Source organism: Heteronotia binoei, chromosome 8 (genome assembly GCF_032191835.1).
Source record: "Heteronotia binoei isolate CCM8104 ecotype False Entrance Well chromosome 8, APGP_CSIRO_Hbin_v1, whole genome shotgun sequence".
Taxonomy (NCBI): domain Eukaryota; kingdom Metazoa; phylum Chordata; class Lepidosauria; order Squamata; family Gekkonidae; genus Heteronotia; species Heteronotia binoei.
The window spans coordinates 47,671,882-47,692,537 of NC_083230.1; the positions used below are offsets into that span (position 1 = coordinate 47,671,882).

The 20,656-nt window shown below is 39.7% G+C and overlaps 2 protein-coding genes across 15 annotated transcripts in view; one reads left to right on the forward strand and one right to left on the reverse strand.

Moving 5' to 3' along the window:
• Positions 1-17,785, forward strand: part of HELB (DNA helicase B) — a 31,686-nt gene extending 13,901 nt beyond the window's left edge. The window contains exons 4-13 of the mRNA XM_060245035.1: positions 190-1,035; positions 1,863-2,019; positions 3,317-3,458; positions 3,945-4,066; positions 4,980-5,064; positions 8,893-8,952; positions 10,710-10,956; positions 11,630-11,764; positions 13,571-14,023; positions 15,930-17,785. Coding sequence (XP_060101018.1) covers positions 190-1,035; positions 1,863-2,019; positions 3,317-3,458; positions 3,945-4,066; positions 4,980-5,064; positions 8,893-8,952; positions 10,710-10,956; positions 11,630-11,764; positions 13,571-14,023; positions 15,930-16,019 — 2,337 coding nt within the window. The 3' untranslated portion in view covers positions 16,020-17,785. The remainder of the gene's footprint in view (positions 1-189; positions 1,036-1,862; positions 2,020-3,316; positions 3,459-3,944; positions 4,067-4,979; positions 5,065-8,892; positions 8,953-10,709; positions 10,957-11,629; positions 11,765-13,570; positions 14,024-15,929) is intronic.
• GRIP1 (glutamate receptor interacting protein 1) overlaps positions 16,544-20,656 on the reverse strand; it is a 596,626-nt gene continuing 592,513 nt past the window's right edge. For 13 of the 14 annotated variants that reach the window (XM_060245026.1, XM_060245031.1, XM_060245020.1 and 10 more), the window contains one exon: positions 16,544-19,403. In XM_060245026.1, coding sequence (XP_060101009.1) covers positions 19,167-19,403 — 237 coding nt within the window. In that variant the 3' untranslated portion in view covers positions 16,544-19,166. The remainder of the gene's footprint in view (positions 19,404-20,656) is intronic. The other variant, XM_060245032.1, reaches the window with a different exon arrangement.

Consider the following 20,656-nt stretch of genomic DNA (forward strand, 5'->3'; position numbering starts at 1 on the left):
AAATTGGACTTGGCAACCCTATGCTTTAAGGATATGTATTTTCTGTTTTTAACTTATGCCAGTTTTTAACTTTGATTGCAAGTAGTTCATTACAGCTACTTTAGGGATACGTATTTTCTGTTTTTAACTTATGCCAGCTCCCCTGGGGAATGTTAAGTCTAAGTAACAGATTTTTGTTTTCTTTAAAAGATATTATACAGAGATCTGCATACGTACATTGGTGAAGCTCCTTGGAAAGCTTTCTGTGAATTCACACAACTTCTTGAAAAGATTCCTGATTTACAAAAGAATGCATTAATAATATATGCAGAACTCCAGAAGAGGTGTCGAGAGATGGGACATACATATGAAGAACTGGATGTGTTGATGAGTATGGTCTCTGATATGTCCACTGAATGTGTTTGGCAGTCACTTCAGTTTATGAAAGAAGAGAAGATAGTGGTTATTGAGAGAAAACTAGTGTTCCTTTACAAGCTGTACAAAGCTGAAAAAGACATTGCACTGGTTATATATGAGCTCATAAAGAAAACCCCATGGCAGTTTCATGTTGATGTGAGAAAGGTACTTAATAGTGGTGCACATATTAATGATCCAAAAGGCCCAGTTGAGAATATGTTAAATGATGAGGAAGAACCTAACAGTAATTCAGATATGCAAGAAAATATGGATGGAACCACCAGTAAAGAAACCTGTGAAGCAGAAGTGGATCCAGATCAGGAGAATGCAATGGAATTGATCTGTTCCAATCCAGTAACAGTTATGAGTGGCAAAGGTGGCTGTGGAAAAACAACAGTGGTTAGTTCCCTTTTTCGCTATCTAAAACAAATGGAGTTTGAAGAAGTTAGAAGAGCCTGTAAAGATTTTGAAGCAGACCTGGACACATCAGAAGAGTGGAAAACTTCTAAGCCATCTTTTTCTCTCAATGTACATTCAGATAAAAGTGAATTGCTGGAAGTCTTGTTTACTGCACCTACAGGGAAGGCAGCAGGTTTGTTGAGTAAGAAAACAGATCTTCCTGCTTATACTCTGCATCAGGTATGAAATATTTTTAAAGTTTTCCAGTAACCTGAAGTGGTGTTAACTTAAATTTTCAAGACATAATATGCAAAATATCTTCTGCAAATAGTATAAATAATTTGGTACTTCCAAATATTTCACATAGTATAAAGGAAATTTTGGAATTTATAGGGTATTTTCTTGTACATTATTTTGGCTAGGTGCCATAAGTTTTCCAGAATCTGGAAGTTTGTATCTCTGGATCTTGGGCCCAGGCATTTCTCTTAGTGCATGACTTGTAACCTCTTGTGACAAGATTACACACCCACAGCAGTTATTAAATTGCATTATTAACCCAGGATGAGTGTGCTGTTTTTCACTCTTTTTAACTTCCAATGCAGTTTTATTAAGATGCTGGTTTGAAAGCCTTTTAAAGACATTGCTTACTTGCTTGCACAACAAAATAGGGAAAATGAAAGACTGAGCAAAAAGTTTAGCTGATAAAAAAGAAAAGAAAATCTGATTGTACTCTAGGAAAAATTGGCCATTAAGGGAAGAGGCCTTGGAGGACCACCCCCCGCAGAGCCAGCTCCAGTGTGGAGCTGCCACTCCAGCCCAAAAAGAGGGCCAGGCACATGGTGGATGCAAGGGAAAAAGGGCTTGCTGTAGTAAGGGACATGCTTGCCTGGCTGTGCCACAGTGTGGTATGGGATGCATCCACTCAATTTATATCCTGCTTGTAACACGTTTGTAACAGATAGACGGGCAGGCTTTTCCTCCCTTCTTTATAGGATGAGCTGAGGGCCCCTGTTCTCCTATTCAACCCTGATTGTATTTAATGCAACATTTAAATGGTGTGTTTTCAGGTTGTCTATAGCTATTACTCTGGGGCCAAGCCATGGAAGTTTTCTAAAGTCAAAGTGTTGGTTGTAGATGAAGGAAGCTTGGTGTCCGTAGTTGTTCTTAGCAGAGTTTTAAAACTCTTATTCCACAATGCTCAGCTTTCAAAGCTCGTTATTCTTGGTAAGTGTAAAGCTTTGGTTAAAAATTAAGACAAACTTGAAATGAGAATAATATTTTATAGTTCATCTAATGTATAAGAGATGTTTCTTTGTTTCCTAATACTTTTATTGAGATTTATGGAAAGAGGTTACATAAAAAATGTGTTACAGCCCAGCCTTTGAGAAATAATCTAAACTAACAAACCAGTGTTCAGACATAACTCTTACTCACTAATTGGTGCAGAAGATATGAATTCTTAATTATGATCTAATGTTGGACCTGATCTCCCTGGTCTGGCAGAAGAGCAGTTGTGCACTGATTATAATTTGGTTCTGATAGGACCCATCCTCATGAAGCATGCACCTATTTCATAGGGATTAAATTTAGTATTTTTTACTCTTGTTCACATTTCTAGAAATCTTACTTGTGAAATATTCTCTGAATGCATATTTTTAAGTTTCTTACAGCAGTTTTTAAACAAGTATTTTAAAGCAATTTTACTGTAAAGAAAATCATACAAACTTCATTTTTAGATAGTGTTCACTTTGATATCTGAAGGATACTTCCACAAATTCCTTTGAGTCAAGATTGCAGTCCCTGTTAGACTCTGAAATCCCACATGTAGAAGCAGAACAGGATTGTTAGTGAACTGTCATATCATGCAATACAGTAAAAGTTATGTTTTCACTCATGGGAAATAAGTGTTGCTGGATGATCAAATTTGCTGGACACTCAAGCTTATTGCTCTGCCCCCACCCCTAGCAAAGGGAATTTACAGCAACCAAACTCCATCCCATTTGGAGTGCCATGGCAACAGCCTTCATTCCAGCTAGGACCTTTCCTGGAACCCTTCCCCCTGCGCCATAGAGCAATCTTATACAACAGGCAGACAAGCTGCCCAAGAGCCCTCCAGCAGAGCTGGCTTTTAGTGCCCCAGGGCAGGCTGAGGGAAAAGAAGAATCTGAGGATAGTGTCAGCTGGCTGTCAAAAGCCTAGCAACAGCTGGAGACATCAAGCTGGCCAGCTGGAGAGATGTGCGTGGGCCATGTGCATGCCCAGAAATACAGAGGCATGTTGGCTGAAATTATCCTCTAGACAATAGCAGTTAACTGACCTTTTTGGATAGTTGAGTGCCAGACAATAAAGCTTTTACTATCTACGATTTGGTATTCCTGCTGTTACTGTGTTTTCTTTCTAAAAACAAAAGAAATTTGTAATTACATTTAGAGGCTCCAAGAAAGCCCAAGCATGGAACTGAAATGCACGTAACAATAATGGTTCAATATTAATACCGAATATAATTTTGCACTTTATTTAGGTGATATTAGACAGTTACCCAGTATTGAGCCTGGTAACATGCTGTGCGATGTGTTTGAGAGTCTGAAATCGAGCAATTGGTCAGTAGAACTCAGAACCAATCACAGAACTGAATCACAGTTAATTGTGAATAATTCAACAAGGTAGGATTTTTGAAAAAAAAATCTTTGTTAGCTAGAGCTTGTTCTACAGCATAAAGATACTACATTCCCAGTTGCATTATTTTGGCATTTCCTTGGACTTTTCACTCTAGGATGCGTATGATTGCTCAAAGCCCTCAGCTCATGCAGTCATTTGTATTGGTGAACAGCATTTTTTCTCAGAAAGTGTATGTGTGTAAAAACATAACACCTCAGCTAAACATTTTGACAAGTTTTTTTTTTAAAAACCCATTTAAATTCCAGTCCCAGTTCCCACATTCAGAAGAAACTGTTCAGTCACTCTACCTCTGTTAAGATCAGTCGGTATGATATCTGTTGTATATATGTGTCCTCTGAATGTATTCTCATGTGCAGAATGAAATTATGGTTCATTGAGTGAAACACTGGTGTACCAAGATGACAAAAATTCTGCCTGGGCAACTGTGACATTTTTATCATTCAACACCCCCCCCCCCTCCTTGGATCCAGAATCTCTCAGCGGATGTACCCAGAATTTGATGCTGTGCTCAGAAGCTCTGACAAGAATAGAACCTGGCCAATGCCAAGTCCAGAGAAAAAATTTATTTTTGTTGCCCTGTCTTCTGAAGATGGTAAGTGTTCAGCATTAATGAGTCATGTATTAAGTAGTGCACTTATGCAATATAGACCAAGTTGATGTTGATTCAATTTTGTTGTTGTTGTCAGTCGCACAGTCGAGTCTGACTTTGCGACCCCATGGACAAAGTCACACCAGGCCCTCCTGTCTTCCACCATCCTCTGAAGTCTGCTCAAATTCGTGTTAGTTACATCAGTAATGCTGTCCAGCCATTTCATCTTTTGCTGTCCCCTTCTTTTGCCTTCTGTCTTTCCCAGCATCAGGATCTTCTCCAGTGAGGTTTTAGGTACTGCATAGTATGGGAAGAGAATGCCTTCAGCACTGCATGTGTTTGCATGATGGATGTTTTTCCTTTGTTTTAACTAGGACTCCCATGGACCCTTTGCTGTGTGTTAAATTGAGCAAAGAGCAGAATGTACTTTTGATAGTTAACACATAAGTAACCCGTGTTAAGTGATCCTCAGATCAGTTGTCTTAACAAGAGTACTTGCAGGCCAGTAGTGATCAACTAGAAATCAGCCAGTGGTACATCGGTGGACTGATGCTTAACTTCTGCCTGCTTCTGATAGTTCAGGAGCAGATGACTTGCCAGCTGCTGGTGGTCGGTTTGAGTGCTGGAAGTGTAGTTATCCTAATAATTTTTTAAGGTCATGTAACTGATGCAGTTTATGTAGTATTGACAATTTATTTTGTTTCGTCATGGTTCAGTGTTTCTTAAATCTTTGCCTAAGCTCTAAGACTACCTTGCAAGAGATTCATAAAAGCTTGCTAATCATACATCTCAGAGTTGCACTTGCATTGCTGCAAGTAGCTACAAGCAGCTGACATTATCATGGTGAAATGTCTTTTTATTATTGTAATAACCATTTTGGAGTTATGCTTTGTATTTGTTTTGTGTTTGTTATCAGACTTGCAGCCTGCCATAAAGGCTTTGCTAAAAGGAGGACCAGGGCTTGAAGATGCTGAGCAGTCACAGTTCATTTCTTTTAGAAGGTAATAATTGTGTATGTAGACATGCAAGGTCTCTCCTACGTGTTAAAAATTCGAACTGGTGCAGGCATGCCTGTCCTTCAGCCATGAATAAACAGTGGGAGCCAGCTGCAGGATTAGTTGCTTCCTTTCCTTGTTCCTCTCCTTACACATAGAGATTGCCCTCATTCTTTCCATTCCTGCATGAATAGTACTCTTGGTTATCTGGTTTCAGACTCCTGTTGGAAGTAAGGTCTGTGTAGTTTAAATCATGATTCTACCCAAATAGACATCAATATATCTAATTGTCAATGTGGCAGCACATCTGCAGATACTTAAATCTGGTGATTGGAGCCATGAGCAGACAAGGCAGACATTTCTACAAATCTTTGACAAGCCCAAGGTTTGCAGAAAAATGGGAAATCGTATAAAAAATATGAGTGGGATTAATCACCCCCCCTCCCCGAAATAATAGAAGCAGTGTCTGTAGCTTTAGGAAACACATGCTCTGTCACTGGCCATTGTGGCTGTTCTGGAATTACAACAGTATTGCCAGCCTTCTATCAGAAAAGGCAGGATGTGGGAACAGGGCCCTTTCCAAGGCTGTTTTGACCTCAGAGAGAGGACTCATTGGGGCAGGCCTGCAGCAGCCACTTAGCAGCTTCTTGACACATGTCTTGCATAACCCACCTGACCCTGGCTACTTGCCACTGTTCAATAGTAACCACCCCAAAGAAGCTAATGTGTAGTGGTTAGAGTTTCAGATTAGGATCCCAGGTTTGAATCCCTACTCTACCACAAATGCTTACTGGATGCAGGGTATGCTTCACATCCTCTGTGGAAACTACTTCACAGGATTGTTGTGAGGATCAAGTGGAGGAGAGGAGGATAATATAAGCTGCTTTTGGACTCCATTGGGGAGAAAGGTGGGCAATATATTTATATCTATGTCTGTCTGTCTCTCACTTCTGAAGATGGGTGGCAGATAAAAAAAGTAGGTTACTTGGTGGGTGGAAGTTGAAAAGGAAGCAGGTAAAGGTTGGGATAAGGGGGCTGTCAATAGAGTTGCCAGTCTCTAGGTGGGATGTGATGTTCTTCTGGAATTACAACTGATCTCCAATCTACAGAGGTAAATTCTTCTGGAGAAAATGGCAGCTTTGGAGGGTGCCCTGTATGACATTAAGCCCTTCTGAGGTCCTGCCCCTCCCCAGGCTTTACTCCCAAAATATCCAGGAATTTCCCAACCCAAAGTTGGCAACCTTAGCTGCCAGGTGGAAGAAAAGAGGAAATAGTATAGGGAAAAGGATACACAAGAAAGTGAGGTCCCCTTTCTGCAGTCCTTGAAGGCTCCCCACAGTGCAACTAGGCTATACTTTGTTCTGGGCAGAGGCTGCCGGAGAAGGGAAGGAGGCAAAGCTGAAGACGGGGAGCAGGTGAAGATAGGTGGGCTGGTGATGAGTGGGAGGGAGAAAAGGAAACAGGAAAAGGGAGAGGTTATGGGGCTTTCAAGGAAGGGAAAGAGGGTGGGGGGGGGGGAAATGAACTCCCATCATAAGTCTTTGCAGGCCTCCTCTTGTAATGACTAATGCCAATTAAACGTAATGATGGAGTAGGAGAGGCAATTTTCACATTAGAGAGGGAAGGCTAGTAGGAAGTATGTGGACCATGCAACCGAAATCCTTAGTGAGACTGTGATGCATCTATTAGCTTTTAATGGTAGTACCATCCGCAAAACTGGAAGAGTGATGCATAGCACATCTGCTTTTCTCTTTATCATACTCTCTAGATTGGTTTTTCACTTCAAAGAATAGAGCATTGCAGAAGATGATAGTGTTGTTGCTATGTAATTATGCATCTCCTTTTCCATTATGCAGTTGGCAGACTATTGGCAAATTATCCAGACTATTGTATCTAATCACAGAACAGCCAGTTCCTAAGTGTGTATTACACTTTAGTGTGACCAAGAGATGGAACAGAGGGCGGGGCTATGCAGATAGTGACTACATGGGGGAGGAGCAGTATGGACACAGAATCCAGGCAATTACAACCCCCTCCTTCCATGTGCACACATGCCTACCATGATAATGCCGAGCATTTTGCTAAGCTTATAACAAATAGCATGGATCATAGGTATTTTCTGCTCTTATTTTGTATTTATGCTTTAAGTCAGGGGTGTCAAAACATGTTGCCATGGATTGATCAGGCACCCAGAGAGTTCCTATCAGGCCCACAAGAAACTGGCTGTTTCTTGCTTCCTTTTCCAGTTCTGCTGCTGCTATGTCACAGCTTGCTTATCAGACTCTTTGAGTCACACAGGGGAGAAAGAGAGGCAAGCTTCTGTTCTCCACACTGGCTGAGGCTTCTCCCCCTCCTCCTCCCAAGGGGAGGAGCCAGAGCTTGCTTCTTGGCCAGGCTCTTCAATTGCACAAGAGACAAAGACAAGCCTTTCTTCCCCTCCTCAAAGGGAGAGAGGGAACGAGGGAGAGCATGCTTTGCTTGGCTGCCTCAGTTGCATGGGAGAAATACAAAACACTTTTAAGACCAATGAAGTTTTATTCAAGTTATGAGCTTTTGTGTGTCTCGCTACAGTGTATGTTTTGTTGGGCTTGTTATGCCAGGGCTCTCCTGGATGCAACTGGGTTCCCTCCCCTTTTTCCCTGTGTTCATGCCCTCATGATCCAATCTTTCTCAGTAGGAAAGCAGTGTGAACTATTTAGATGAGGAATAATAACAAGCCAGTGAGGCAAATTTGGCTGAGATTGTGTGTCCAGACTAAGTTCACCCAGCATGTTTCCTTTGTAGACTGGGGATTTTGAACATAGGCTTCCCAGATAAGTAAGCTTATACTGACCACTATATATTGATGTCTCTCTATTCTTGCGCTGTCTCATAGGAGTTGTGGTTATTTCTCTGGGGAAGACTATAGTTTTATAGACAAATACCTAGCCCTCAGTCTGTGCTGGGATGCCTTCTCATGTTCTTGACTAGCACATGAAGCAACTTATGTACAAAAGCTCACAGTGCCCAGACATTTCATGTTGAACCTTGTCTAGGTTCAGAACACTGGCCATTAGATTTCACTATGTAAATTAATCAAAAGCAGATTTGTAGCTTACAGATGGACACAGATGAAAAGCATACTCGCTACAGCACAGATATTTTGATGTAATAATTCAGAGCAAGAGGTGTCGGTTATCAGTGACTGTTAAGTAAACAAAATATTGCAAGACTGATAACGTTTTAAGCATGTTTTATTTAAAGTTTTTAAAAAATCTTTGTGTTTGTCTTTGTCCTTTATGAAGTTTGTTTCTCTGCTACCTGGCAACACATTTTATGGCACACATGGCCCAGCCCAACAAGGTCTCATTTTATGTCAGATCTGGCCCTCATAACAAATGAGTCAAACAACCCTACTTTAAGTAATAAACTCTTCCTGTTCCTTCTATAAACATTTTAAGTGTATTGTTGGTTTAAGTAGCTATTCCTTTCTTTGAGCAGCAAGCTTCAGAACAAAAAGACTGGAGTATTACTGGGGTCCTAGTAGTAACAAGGCCAGTTGATGATGTAAGGATCCATACCAAATTTTTCAGCTGCTGAGGACTTTCCTTGGGGTGCTGTGTAGTAGAGTATAAATCCTTGTCTTAGTTTCCTCAGTAGCAGTATTTCCTCAGTAGCAGTATTTCATAATTTCCATTCGAGTAAATGCTTGAAAAATAATCTATTTAAATAGAGCAGGTGCTTTTTTGGTTCTAGAGGCTGGTTAAAAACTAACAACAACTATTATTCTGAAATGGTTTGTGTGTGTGTGTTCATAATCAAACTGAAAATGGTGTATTTTTTCACATATGTTAGGAAAGACTGTGACCTCATCAATGAACTCTGTTGTCAGCACTACTCACATCATCCAATGCGGTATGGATTTGTTCAAGTTTTATCCTTTACCAGTATTTGTTAGATTCAGGTGGGTAAGCCATGTTGGTCAGAAGCAATAGAACAAAGTTTGAGTTCAGTGGCACCTTTAAGACCAACAGTTCTGGGTATAAGCTTTCATGTGCATCCACACTTCATCAGATATTATCTTAAAAAGAGACCATGCACATGAATGCTTATATCCAGAATTAAACTTCGTTGGTCTTAAAGGTGCCACAGGACTCAAACTTTGTTCCACTGTTTGTGTTGTAAGCCAGTTTAGCGCAAGGAATAGTGCTACGTGCAGTAAAGGAAACTATTTTATACTTCACCTTCGTAGATACATTCAACTTTGTATTTACAATTGGCAATCACCTCACAAGAGTCCTTCTGTTAAATATAGGGGGTGAGGAGAGGAATATGTTGCATTTTTTTGTTGTGAGTCCTCACTGGTAAACACAAAGTAGGTAATTAATTTGTGATCACACTCCGGAGTGAGGTTTGGGATGGTGCAGGAAGAGAGGTTTCAGAAGCAGAGATGGTAAAAAGGATACTTCTCTCCCACCTTTTACATTTTTTCTCGCCTTCTGCTAATGGTAAAGAACTAAGATTGGGCACTGGTTGCTATAATTTATGTTGTTTTGTCAGAAGATAGTGAGTGGGTTGGGGGGGGGGGGACCCGGGGCTGAGAGTAAGTGATAGCCAGTGAAGCCAAAGGGTACCAAATAGTATCAAAACCATGGAAATATTTGATAAATTGAGTGTTTTCAATAATCAGTTCTTCTGTATCATATTTGCTGATTTCAAAGAGAAAAATAAAATTAAAGATATATGGTACATTCCCAAGTTTCCAGTTAGCAAACAGCTTCATATGAAAGCCCCCTTGCCCAGCTGTTTAAGATCTAGCATAATTTTACAGATCCTTCCTCATTTCTAAAAATGCAACTAGCAGGATAGCTGTTCCCCCTACAGCAAGGGTACCCATTTCCATCATATTGACTTAGGATATCATTGCGGGTGGAGAGTGTTGTAACAGTCCCACATAGTGTTAATTCCAGGGGCTTTTACAGTCTGAAGAGGCCTTAATTGTGATTCTAGCTCTAACCGATCACAGAGTAATATCCTGCCATTTCTTCAGTCCCCTCTCGGTGTGCGTAGTTCTTCCACTGCCATTTTATTTTCCGTACAATCCTGTGAAGTAGGTTAAATTGAAAGAAGGTGAAGGGTTGGAAATCACACCATGAGTTTTATAGCTGAATGGGGATGTGAACATAGGACTCTTACTGGTCCTGGTGTGAGATGCTAGCCATTATACCACAGTGAATCTCAATAAACAAAATATTGTGATGTTTAGAATCCAGGGGTTTGCAGCTGTTTGACCTGAACGAATTGAGTTCAGCATGACTTTGTGTTTTGCTATTTTTAATTGAGATCCAGTTCTGGAAGTATACTTCAAAATGTTTTTTAAATATTGAAGCTTAAGAGGTTTATTAGGGTGGTTCATGATATTTCTGAAGAGTATTCTAGGAGACTTTAGAGGTATGCTCTTCAGTGCTGTGGTCCTTTGTTTTGCTAATTTGGTGATGTTGTTGAATGCATTACAGAACCTCAGTATCTTTGTGTACACTGGATGTTTTTTCACTGATGTCCTGTAAGAAAGCATGGGGATATTTTTGGAGGTACATGCTTGTTTGGGGGTTTTCTTTTTGCACTTATGAATGCTTTAAATGAATCTTCAGTATGCTTCTGTTTTCATTCAGAAACGATAAAAACCAGTTACAATTTCAGTGCGGTGACAAAATTTGTTCCACAAGAAATGCATACGTAAGAGATCTTCATCCAAATGATAAGATTTGCACAAAGAATAATAGAGATCCTGATCCATGTGATTGTGATAAGTGCTTTACAAGAGAAGATTGCCTCTCTGGTCGGAATCCACCTTCCCATGAAAATAAAGATACTGATAATACACGCTTGTGCAATGGAGACATATTCTACATTGAAGAGGCATGTAGGGGAGGGGTGTGTGGCAGAGGTAATGAGTAACTGATTTTCAGAATCTTCCTGGAATTGGGAAAAGACTTTCATCATGTCATGTACAAAGAGACAATTGCTTCCTTTCTTAGGGCCAAACAAGATCTGTCATTGAGTTTGACTTTCTGCTCCCTGCTGCTCAAGTTGCACCCTGAAATGCTACTCCTAGGGGGCTGGGGGGGAGCCCTTAGGAACTGCATGAAAGGAGATCTGGAGGATTGCTGCTGGGTGGGATGAGAGTGTGTGGATTTGTTCAGGTTCCAGCCCATGGTGAGGAAGTATTCTGTGTTGTTTTACTCTTATACAATGTCTGTTGTTCTTGAACTTCATTCAATAGTGCTGGTCTGCTGGTTGCCCTGTTTATCTGTTAAATGTTTGGAGTCAGGTACAGAGGAAGTATTGCTGTTCTCCAAATGGTTAGCAGAAAGCAAAGCACTGTGATGACAAATATTGTTCAGCTGCTGCTAGTACTCTGGCCCAAGTGGTTAAAGCATCCTCCTTTTGCTTAGGTAGATAGTTTAAAAAGAATAACTTCCTTCAGCATCTGTTTTGGAATCATGAAAGGAAATCCTTGGGCAGAGCCTCAGTTGATTTACTGAGTAATTGTTACTTAAGAAAGCCATGTATCTGTACATTGTGTTTGTAGGACAGAGAAGTTGACAAGCGTCGGCTCCTGACCATTAGTAGCACTGAAGGACCTACATACACCCTGCTTTATCGAGGTCTCCAGAGAGTATGTAAGATACAGCATGCCTGGGCCAGAACTATTCACACATTTCAGGTAAGAGAGGTGGTAGTTTTAATGAAGTTCTACCAACCTGAAGAAGATGCTGCCAGTCACATGTAACATATTATAATGTGTGAGATGAAGACATAGTAATTCTTTGACTTAGATTAGTCTGAGTGGCCTAAAAGGCACATTCTGTTAAGCCTAGTTTTGACTCAGTCATAACATGAAGTTGGTTAGTAACCAGTCGAATATGGAGTCAAGTTCAAGGTTTTGGTACTGACCTATAAGACCTTGAGCAGTCAGAGACCAACATACTTGTGGGACTTTCTCCTCTATTATGTCCCTGGGAGAGCATTGTGCTGTTTAGATAACAACTTTTTGGTGGTCCCCAGCCCTAAAGTCATCTGACTATCCTCAACCAGGGCTAGGGCCTTCTCAGTCATGGCTTCAACCTGATGGAACTCTCTGCCAGATACCATCTGGGCCCTGTGGGATCTGATACAATTCTGCAGGGCCTGCAAGGCAGAGATGTTGAATCAGGCTGTTGGTTGAGGACAGCGATGGTTTCCATCTGGCTGGTACCTTCCTCTACTACTTACATCTATTTTGCTCTCCTCCCCCCTGCCCATGAATGTAGCTTGGGAGTGGAGACTGGGACTATTTATCACCATTGGATTGTTAAAATGTTCTGTAAATTGATCTTAGTTGCATTTATTCTGTAGTAGTTTTATATATGTTCTACATCACCCAGAGCCCTGCAGTAGCAGGGTTTGGGCAATTCATAAATGCAGCAGCAGCAGCAGCAACAACAATTACAATCCATTGTGGAAAGGGTCTTTAAAATTTAAGAGTCTTTATGGGAGCAGTGATTTTGCCCTCAGGTCGTTTGTAGTTCTTAATATTATTGTATTAGGATCTGAGGGTCCCACATTCAAAGCCCCATTCAGCTATCAGTCTTATTGAATTACATTGGTTCAGCTATACTCTCTCAGTTGAAGCTGCTTCACTTTGTGAAGAGCCAGTTTGATGTAGTGGACTCTAATCTGGGAGAACCAGGTTTGATTCCCCACTTCTCCACCTGCACCTGCTGGTATGAAACTTGGGTCAGTCATAACTCTCTCAGAGCTGTTCCTCTCAAAAGCAGTTCTCAAAGAACTCTCTCAGTCCCATCTACCTCACAAGAAATGCTCGCTTTAAGCTATGAATCTTGTGAGCAAAAAGTCTGCTTTGTAAGATAATGTCATTAAAGTTGTACTACATAAATTAGTTTGCTCTGGGCCATTTTTTCCTGAGCTATGACAAAAGCTGTGAGTTGGAGGCTAAAAAACTGTGAGCTAGCTCACACTAACTCAGCTTAGAGGGAACACTGGTCTGTTGTGGGGAGGGGAGAGGAAAGGAGATTGTAAGCCGCTCTGAGACTCCAAGTGAAGGGCAGGGTATAAATCCAATCACCACCGCCTCCTCCAAATGGTGGAGACAGAACTATGTATGCCACTCTGAGCTCCTTTGAGAAAGGGTGGAATAAAAATGGATCGTTCATAGAACAGTGGAGAAACCAAAATGAGGCAGTATAAAAACCTTATTTGGTGAGTTACCGAAAATGCATTGGGACTCAATTAAATTAAATGGGTAGATAGAAGCTTTTTCCTCCCACTTCATTTATTTGCTTTTGTGATGATAATAAAGAAAATTTGTAAGACCAGTGGCAACACTTGATTGTTTCTTCCTTGGGACTCCCAAGATGAATGGAATGGTAGCATTAAAATGTTTTAAATAAATTAATAATATTGATAAGCAAGGAGGCTAACTGAATTTAAACAGATTTATTCAAGAGTTCTTTCTCAATACTGTTTTCAGGGTTCTGAGGAGAAGACTGTTGTCTATGTCGTTGGAAATGCTGGTCGTCAGAACTGGCAGCACGTATACACAGCTGTTACTAGAGGACGTAGTCGAGTCTATATTGTAGCTGAAAAAGCCAAACTCCAAAAAGTTATAGCTACCAAAGAATTCCCCAGAAAAACTCATTTACGAAAACATTTGCAAGATGCATTTATGGGGAAAACTGATTCTTTTGAGGAAAAATTTTCTTCTCAAGGGAATGTACAGAGTGAAGAGGATAGGATCTATGACTTTGCTCCTCATGCTGGAAATAATTGCATTAACTTAGAGGAGGCTGCAGTTTCTGATGAAATGAAAGATGACAACAGACAGAGAACTGTTGAGCTAACTGAAATGTCACGCCACCCAGGTGGGCTTAAAAGGCACAGTAACTTTCCAGAGGATTCTTCAAGTCCTTCTAAAATAATGCTGGTAAGAAGTTTCGGTAGAAGCTATAAAAATTTACCTATGCAATTTTTTCACTTGTAGAAATACTTATAAATTGTCATGTGACCTTTATGGTTTACCAACTTGGTAAGTTTGAAATGTGGTATTGTTGCCAGCCAAAAACATCTTATGAAGTTGATAATGTGTAAAAGCACAACTCATGTGAGTTGCCTGTATTGTGCAGAGATTCCCTTTACACAGCTCAAACGCTTGAGTGGGAGCACCTGTGATTCTCTATGAAACATTGTCTTATCTCCTGAAAACTTGGGAGATCAGTGGTTTTTATATTATTGGTGTGATTTCCGTAGGGGGGAGAGGTGTGTGGCAAAGTTAATACACAACTTTGGGCCACTCCCTGAGATGTAAAATTTAAGTCCTGAAGCCAAAAAACCCCTGAGTTTTTGAGGGAAATTGAAATATATAGAAACCTAAACTTTTTTTCTGATTTAACATGAAACAGCTTCTATCTGCCCATCTAATTTACCAGGATATTTTGAAAGAGTCTCAATGTGGGGAAAATAAAAGTTTAATGTGAAAAACAAATTCTTTAGTAAATAAAAGAAATAGCATTATTTGGAAAGAAACATTCATAGTTACAAGAGGTAGGACAACTAGCATGTTTGGATATGTTAACACTGAAACAGTGAACTGTTTAATAATGCATTATTATTGTCATTAAAGACATTATCACATATAAGCTGTTGCCAAAATAATTTACATTTTTTTAAAAAAATAAATGTTTGTATGTCGATAAAGTATGCATCAGGATTATCATTTTCTGATTTGTAGGTCCTTACATAAATTGTATACTAACATAGTTTGAGTAAAACCTTGTCTTCCATTATACTCATTCCAAAAGGGGGTGGGGGAATCACAAGAGCTTTTTCAGTGTTCCCTTAGATTTTCCAGTTTTTCCATTGGAGATAATGAGCAAGGCCACCAGATTTTTTCATGCTATACATTTCAAACAAGTGATTTGCTTTTTAAGACCAATTTTCTCACTCAAAATATTTAATAGGGTTTTTTTTCCAAATTCCCAATTTTTGTTGAAAAATAAAAAAGTATGAGGGAAAAGGTTCCCCCCCCTCCCTAAAATTGTCCATTTCACCCCCTAGGCCTTTTACATGTCTGTGGGTTTCATGCAGTGCATCCGAAGCAGAATTACACCCTTTTAAATCCACTAGCTTCAGTGGACTAATAAGAATTGCACTGTTAGGAGTGCAGCCGGGGCATACAGTTCTATAAAGGGATAGAGTTTGACCTCTTGTACACATGAAGCAGTGCTTTCGAATCCCATATGTTTCAAAGTCTGCAGTAAATGTGTTTTGTGAGCCAAGAATTTTTTTGTGCAGAAACTCAGTGCTTTGGATAGATAAAAAGCTCTAAAAATGCTAAAAAGCCATGAAATGTATAGGTTGCATTGTAGAGCATGCAAAAGAATTCTTTGACTTCAAACCCCCCCCCCCCCCCCAATGTTTATGCCTAGTTAATAATTATTAAGAATATCAGGTTGGGCACAGCAGTAACTCGGAATAGAGACAGGTTAATGATGATGTGGTGGTGGTGGCAGCACTTTTTGTGTTTCACCTTGGAAAAGGAATTTGTGATCCAAAATGGCACTGAAAACAACTGCCCATGATGTGGCATAGAGTGGGAGGAACTTGAACTTTGAAGGCATTTATATGATATAGGGGAGAAATTGAGGAGACAGTGTTTGTTTGGGCTGCTATTAACACATACTGTGTGCAAGGTGCCATTCTGAGATAAGGCAGTTAAATTCTTAAGATTCATGTCCACAAAACTGTCAGTGCTTTTATAATTTAAGATTATTGAGTTATGATGTTCTCAACCAGCATTACATCTTGGTCTCGTTTTTTGGTATGTTTCACAGATAACGGAAGACAACTCCCCACTTGGAATAAACAGACTTCAAGGCATGACACTGGAGGGTCCTGTTCCTAAAAAGCTTTTTCCATCATAACAAATCTGCTATCTGGCGAGGTGCTTCATTTTGATTTTCTTTTACAAAGCGTGCATCTGAAGTATAAAGCTGGGGTGTGGGCGGTCCATTTTTAAAAATAGATTTTTCAGATTAAAAGGGAAGGCTCCCCCCCCTTCAAAAAGTCATTTTAAAAGTCCAAATAGTATTATTTTTTATTAAAGTTGTCTGCATCTCTTGTAATGGAGAAGCACACATCCTAGGACTAATTTTGATGGTCATTACTGGGGAAAAAACAGGTGTTGGATTTTTTTTTAAAAAACCATGTTGTCATGAGATGTTGTTGTTGATAGGTGGTGTCCACTTCTGCTGCTAGTGTTCTGAAGATGTTACTAGAAGCTGTGTGGTAAGAGTTTACATAATGATAGGGACAAGCGAATCTTTTACTCTGGCTTTGTTGGAGGACTCCCTTCTCTCAAAGCAGTGCTGTATTAATGAAAAGTATTTCATTGCAAGAAAGATTACCTTTAAACATGGCTTTAGAAACCTGTGTTAGATCAGAATGAGAGAAACTGTACTTACAGAAGCCCATTTGGACATGTATTTTCCTAATCCAATCAGGGCTGTGCACTCAGAAGCCTGAGTTATGTCATTCTTGTCCCTTCTTGGATCAGGGCACAGAAGTAGTCTTGGTTTTTAGAATCTGAAAAGCAGGGAGCTTTGAGACCCATGGTGGACAAAAATCTTGTTTGATCCCTGCTGTCCGCCCACTTCAACCCTGCCGCCATCACCACTTTCTTCCCTTTTCCACCCATCCCCATTTATGCTTTATGTAGTATCTTGGCTGATATTCTCCCTGTTTGGGGAAGATTTTAACACACACACATCCCTCTTTAAATATTTTGGGGATAAAGATACAGACATCTTCCCTGTCTGTAACTGGCCCTATTGTGCAGATTCTTAATCTACATCTTTGGGGATAAATTTAGAATGTATGTCTAAGATTATTTTAAAGAATCTGGGACATAAGCTTGTACATATGAGTGATGACATTCCCATATATTCACTGAATGCTTGGGGAGGGAGACCAGGAGCAAGCAAACTGGGTCTCCCTCCTGCCACCATCTTGTCCCTTCTTGGATCAGGGCACAGAAATAGTCTTGATTTTTAGAGTCTGAAAAGCAGGGAGCTTTGAGACCTATGGTGGACAGAAATCTTGTTTGACCCCTGCTGGCCTTCAACACATGCAATATCCTCTTTAAATCATTTACATTTTTCATACAAATTTTTCAACAGTTTGAACTCCCAGATAAATCTCCACAACTGCCCAGTCATTTGCAGGGAGGCTGTGCAACCTTTCCCTCTCCATGGTCAGCAAATTTAAAAAAACAGTGTTGTTGTAGATCACTGGGAAGGAGAGTTTGCATGGCCACTTCTTCCGTGTGGGTTTAAGTAAAAACTGTCTCTCTAAATTGTAAACTCAGTTTCTAAATCTTTCTCAGTTATTTGCACTTCAAATGTGAGACCTGGATAATGTAAATGATAGAGAATGCAGGATCATTTGTTGAGATTGTAGAGTTTTTTGCTAACTAAATAGAAGTTGGCATAAAAATTCAACACATATCCTCTTTAAATCATTGTTTATTTTTTTTTACATTTTCCATACAAATTTTTCAACAGTTTGAATTCCCAGAAACCATACATTGACGATAAATATCATGCTATTAAAGTATTAAATTTGTACAAAAATACTTTTCATTTTAATACTCATTTGTTACAAATAAAAATACATATTAAGTGGTTTATGATTTGGGTCTCAATTTCATTTTGAATGAATTTTCTCTGGCAGTGCTGACAGGTGAGTAAAATATTTCACTGGTGTGTGCATAGGACAGGTAAGCTTGCTTATGAAACAGGTTAAGGAAAGTAGCATTAGGGCTACATCAACAGTTCAAATAGATGAAAAAAACTGGTTGTTGGAAGGATTGCTAAGATATGAAGACTCTACAGTGATTACAGACAAATCCAGTGTCTTTCCAGTCACTAAGTAACATTACCATGACAATACAGTAAACAAACCAAAGCAGCTGCTGGTGAGCCTAAAAAGCATTTTATTGCTCTGACGGGATGGGGGGGGGGAGTGGAACTTGGGAGTGTGTGTGTGTATAAGAGAGAGTGCAAAATTTATTTACAACTTAAAAATTAATTGCCCAAAATGGTAAGGGTCAACAAGATTTCACAAAGATTAAATAGACATTTTAAAGCAATGCATTCACTTTAATTAAACAAAAATCTTGTGTAGCTATATAATTTAATTTGTGTGTGTCCTTTGTTAAGATTTGCATCAATATTCCTTTGCTACCATAATCCAAAGTAAAAAAAAATTACTTTAACATCTTGCTTGTATAAACTTCTTTTTTAAATATCCCTAAAATTCATTTTACTGCAGTTTCCCCCTTAAAATGAATAGGTTCCAAATACCCCAAAGTAAAAAAATCCCCACAGGTTGCAAGACATATCCTGTTCAGTACATTGTTGCATAGGGAATAATATAACTCCTAATAAAATCATACTACAGCTGAGCACTACAAGTTACCCCCCCCTCCCCACACTTCAGATTCTTGCTGTGCCCCTTTGCTCAAAACGGTTGTAAAGCCACTCTGTAGTTCTTGCCTATGTCCCTTTTTCACTACAGCAGAGACAGCAGAACCACTTCTTGCTACAAAGCAACTACTACAATAGCCAACATACAAGTCGTCATCTGGGTGTAGCAGCAATGTTTCAAGGTTTCTTCATTCTGTTATATCATCTGATCTTCAGATTAGTTACACATTCTGAAAAATCAATCTGCATGTTTATGACTTAAAAGTTTAAAAAGTGGTTGTTTTTTAATCAGTCAAAATTGAGAGAGAAGCCCTATCTTTTTAAATTAAATCTGTCAGGATAAAAAATAAAGCCACTTTCACCATTCATTTTTGCTTGAATTTAGGGATTATTTGGAATGGCACTGTTCATGATTATAAAAAACAAGAACAGAACAAAACTCTGTTTGGGAAGCAAGTAGCAAATAACGAGTCTTAAGAAATAATCAGACTCCCCTGTGCTTCTTAAGAGTTGTGTCTCCAGTGTAGCAGAAATCTCATAGGAATATAGCACCATTTAAATGCCTAGTACTAATACAGTTTTTGGCTATAAAGTGTTCGTGGGTTCCCGTGGCATCTCTGAACCAGCATTGTGTCCACTTTGTTGAAGGAAGGCATTGTTTGCGTCATTCCATTCCCCTGTGGTGAAAGTCTGTTGCTCAGAGCTCATCTTTTGGGAGGCTAGAGGATTTCTGCTAATAACGAGTTCTAGTTTATTACCAGACTCTGCTATGAGTGGCACAACTAGACAGCAGTCAAAGTCTCTTGTGCGAACATGATTTACCTAAAAGGTAAAAAAAGGTTATTGTTTAAGACAAATGGCAATCCCCTAAAGGAATTTACCTGAAGTGAAATGCTATCTTTGTTTCTGCAGGACCCTATAAAAGATCAACTGAAGAAGAAAATGTGACAACAGGTAGAGGGAGTGAAGAAATCTAGCTGGCAACAAGCTAGCTATAGTAAAGGGCCAAACTAGATGTGATGGCATCCTCATGTCCACCACAGGGAAGTCGATGTCATTTAAAATAATCTAAAACACCACAAAGGCCTGATTGGGTCCACAGCACAGTGGGCTGAGGTGCTCTTCTCCCTCTGCATATTTTCAAGTGCCAAAATGACTGCACCCCTCATGGCTCTTTTGGCACCTGAAAAGGTGCAGGGGAAACGAGAGTGCTTCACCCCGTCATTCTGCAGCTCTAATCAGCATCAGGCCCTCCTGGAATTTTTAAACCACTTTAAAATGGCAGCAGCATGCCCCTGGTGGCTCTTGAGTTTCATCTCAAGTTAAGTTTGTCTTTATGGAATTATTTATGTCATTTATTTATGCCCATCTTTCTCCCTGATACTTAACACCTGGGTTGTCCTACAGGCATGAAACCTTGGGTGCAAATTAAAGGACTCTTGGGTGTCAACTTAAGGCCTGTGTAAGCATCCTTGTTGATCACTACCAGTCCAGGATATATTCCTTTTGCTTGTTTTTGCCGTTTAATTGTACTATTTGGTAAATTGTATTTCAATTTTTTTCTGAAAACTACTTCAAGAGAACTATTTCACTGAAAAAAGCAACATACAAATGCCATTAATAAATAAGTTTTTCAAGTGGTTTTATTCTGGCTTGTTAAAATTGAAAGCTGAAGATTTCCAGCCTGATTCTATGTGTGCTTTACTTGGGATTAAATCCCAGTGTCTTCAATAGAGCTAGTCAAGCATATCGTTGCTGAAGTTACACCTAGGGATTGGCCCAAACAGGGAAATGGAGGTTCCTTCTGGTTTGTGATGTCACACGAACCATGAACTTCCTCTAATCTTGCTGTTTACTGAACCAGTTTGGTTTGTGAGGTTCAGGGAAAGTCTCCCTCCCTTTGGTTGGCAACAAATCCCCAAGTCTAGCATAATGGAAGGGGAGGGGGGGGGAGAGCTTACAAAAGTGATTTAAAGGGAACATTCCCTTTATATGGCTTTTGCAAGCAGGCAATGCACACGAGTGAAGTTAAAGTGGTACTTCAGTTGTGCACGGCTTCCAAAAGCCATTTAAAG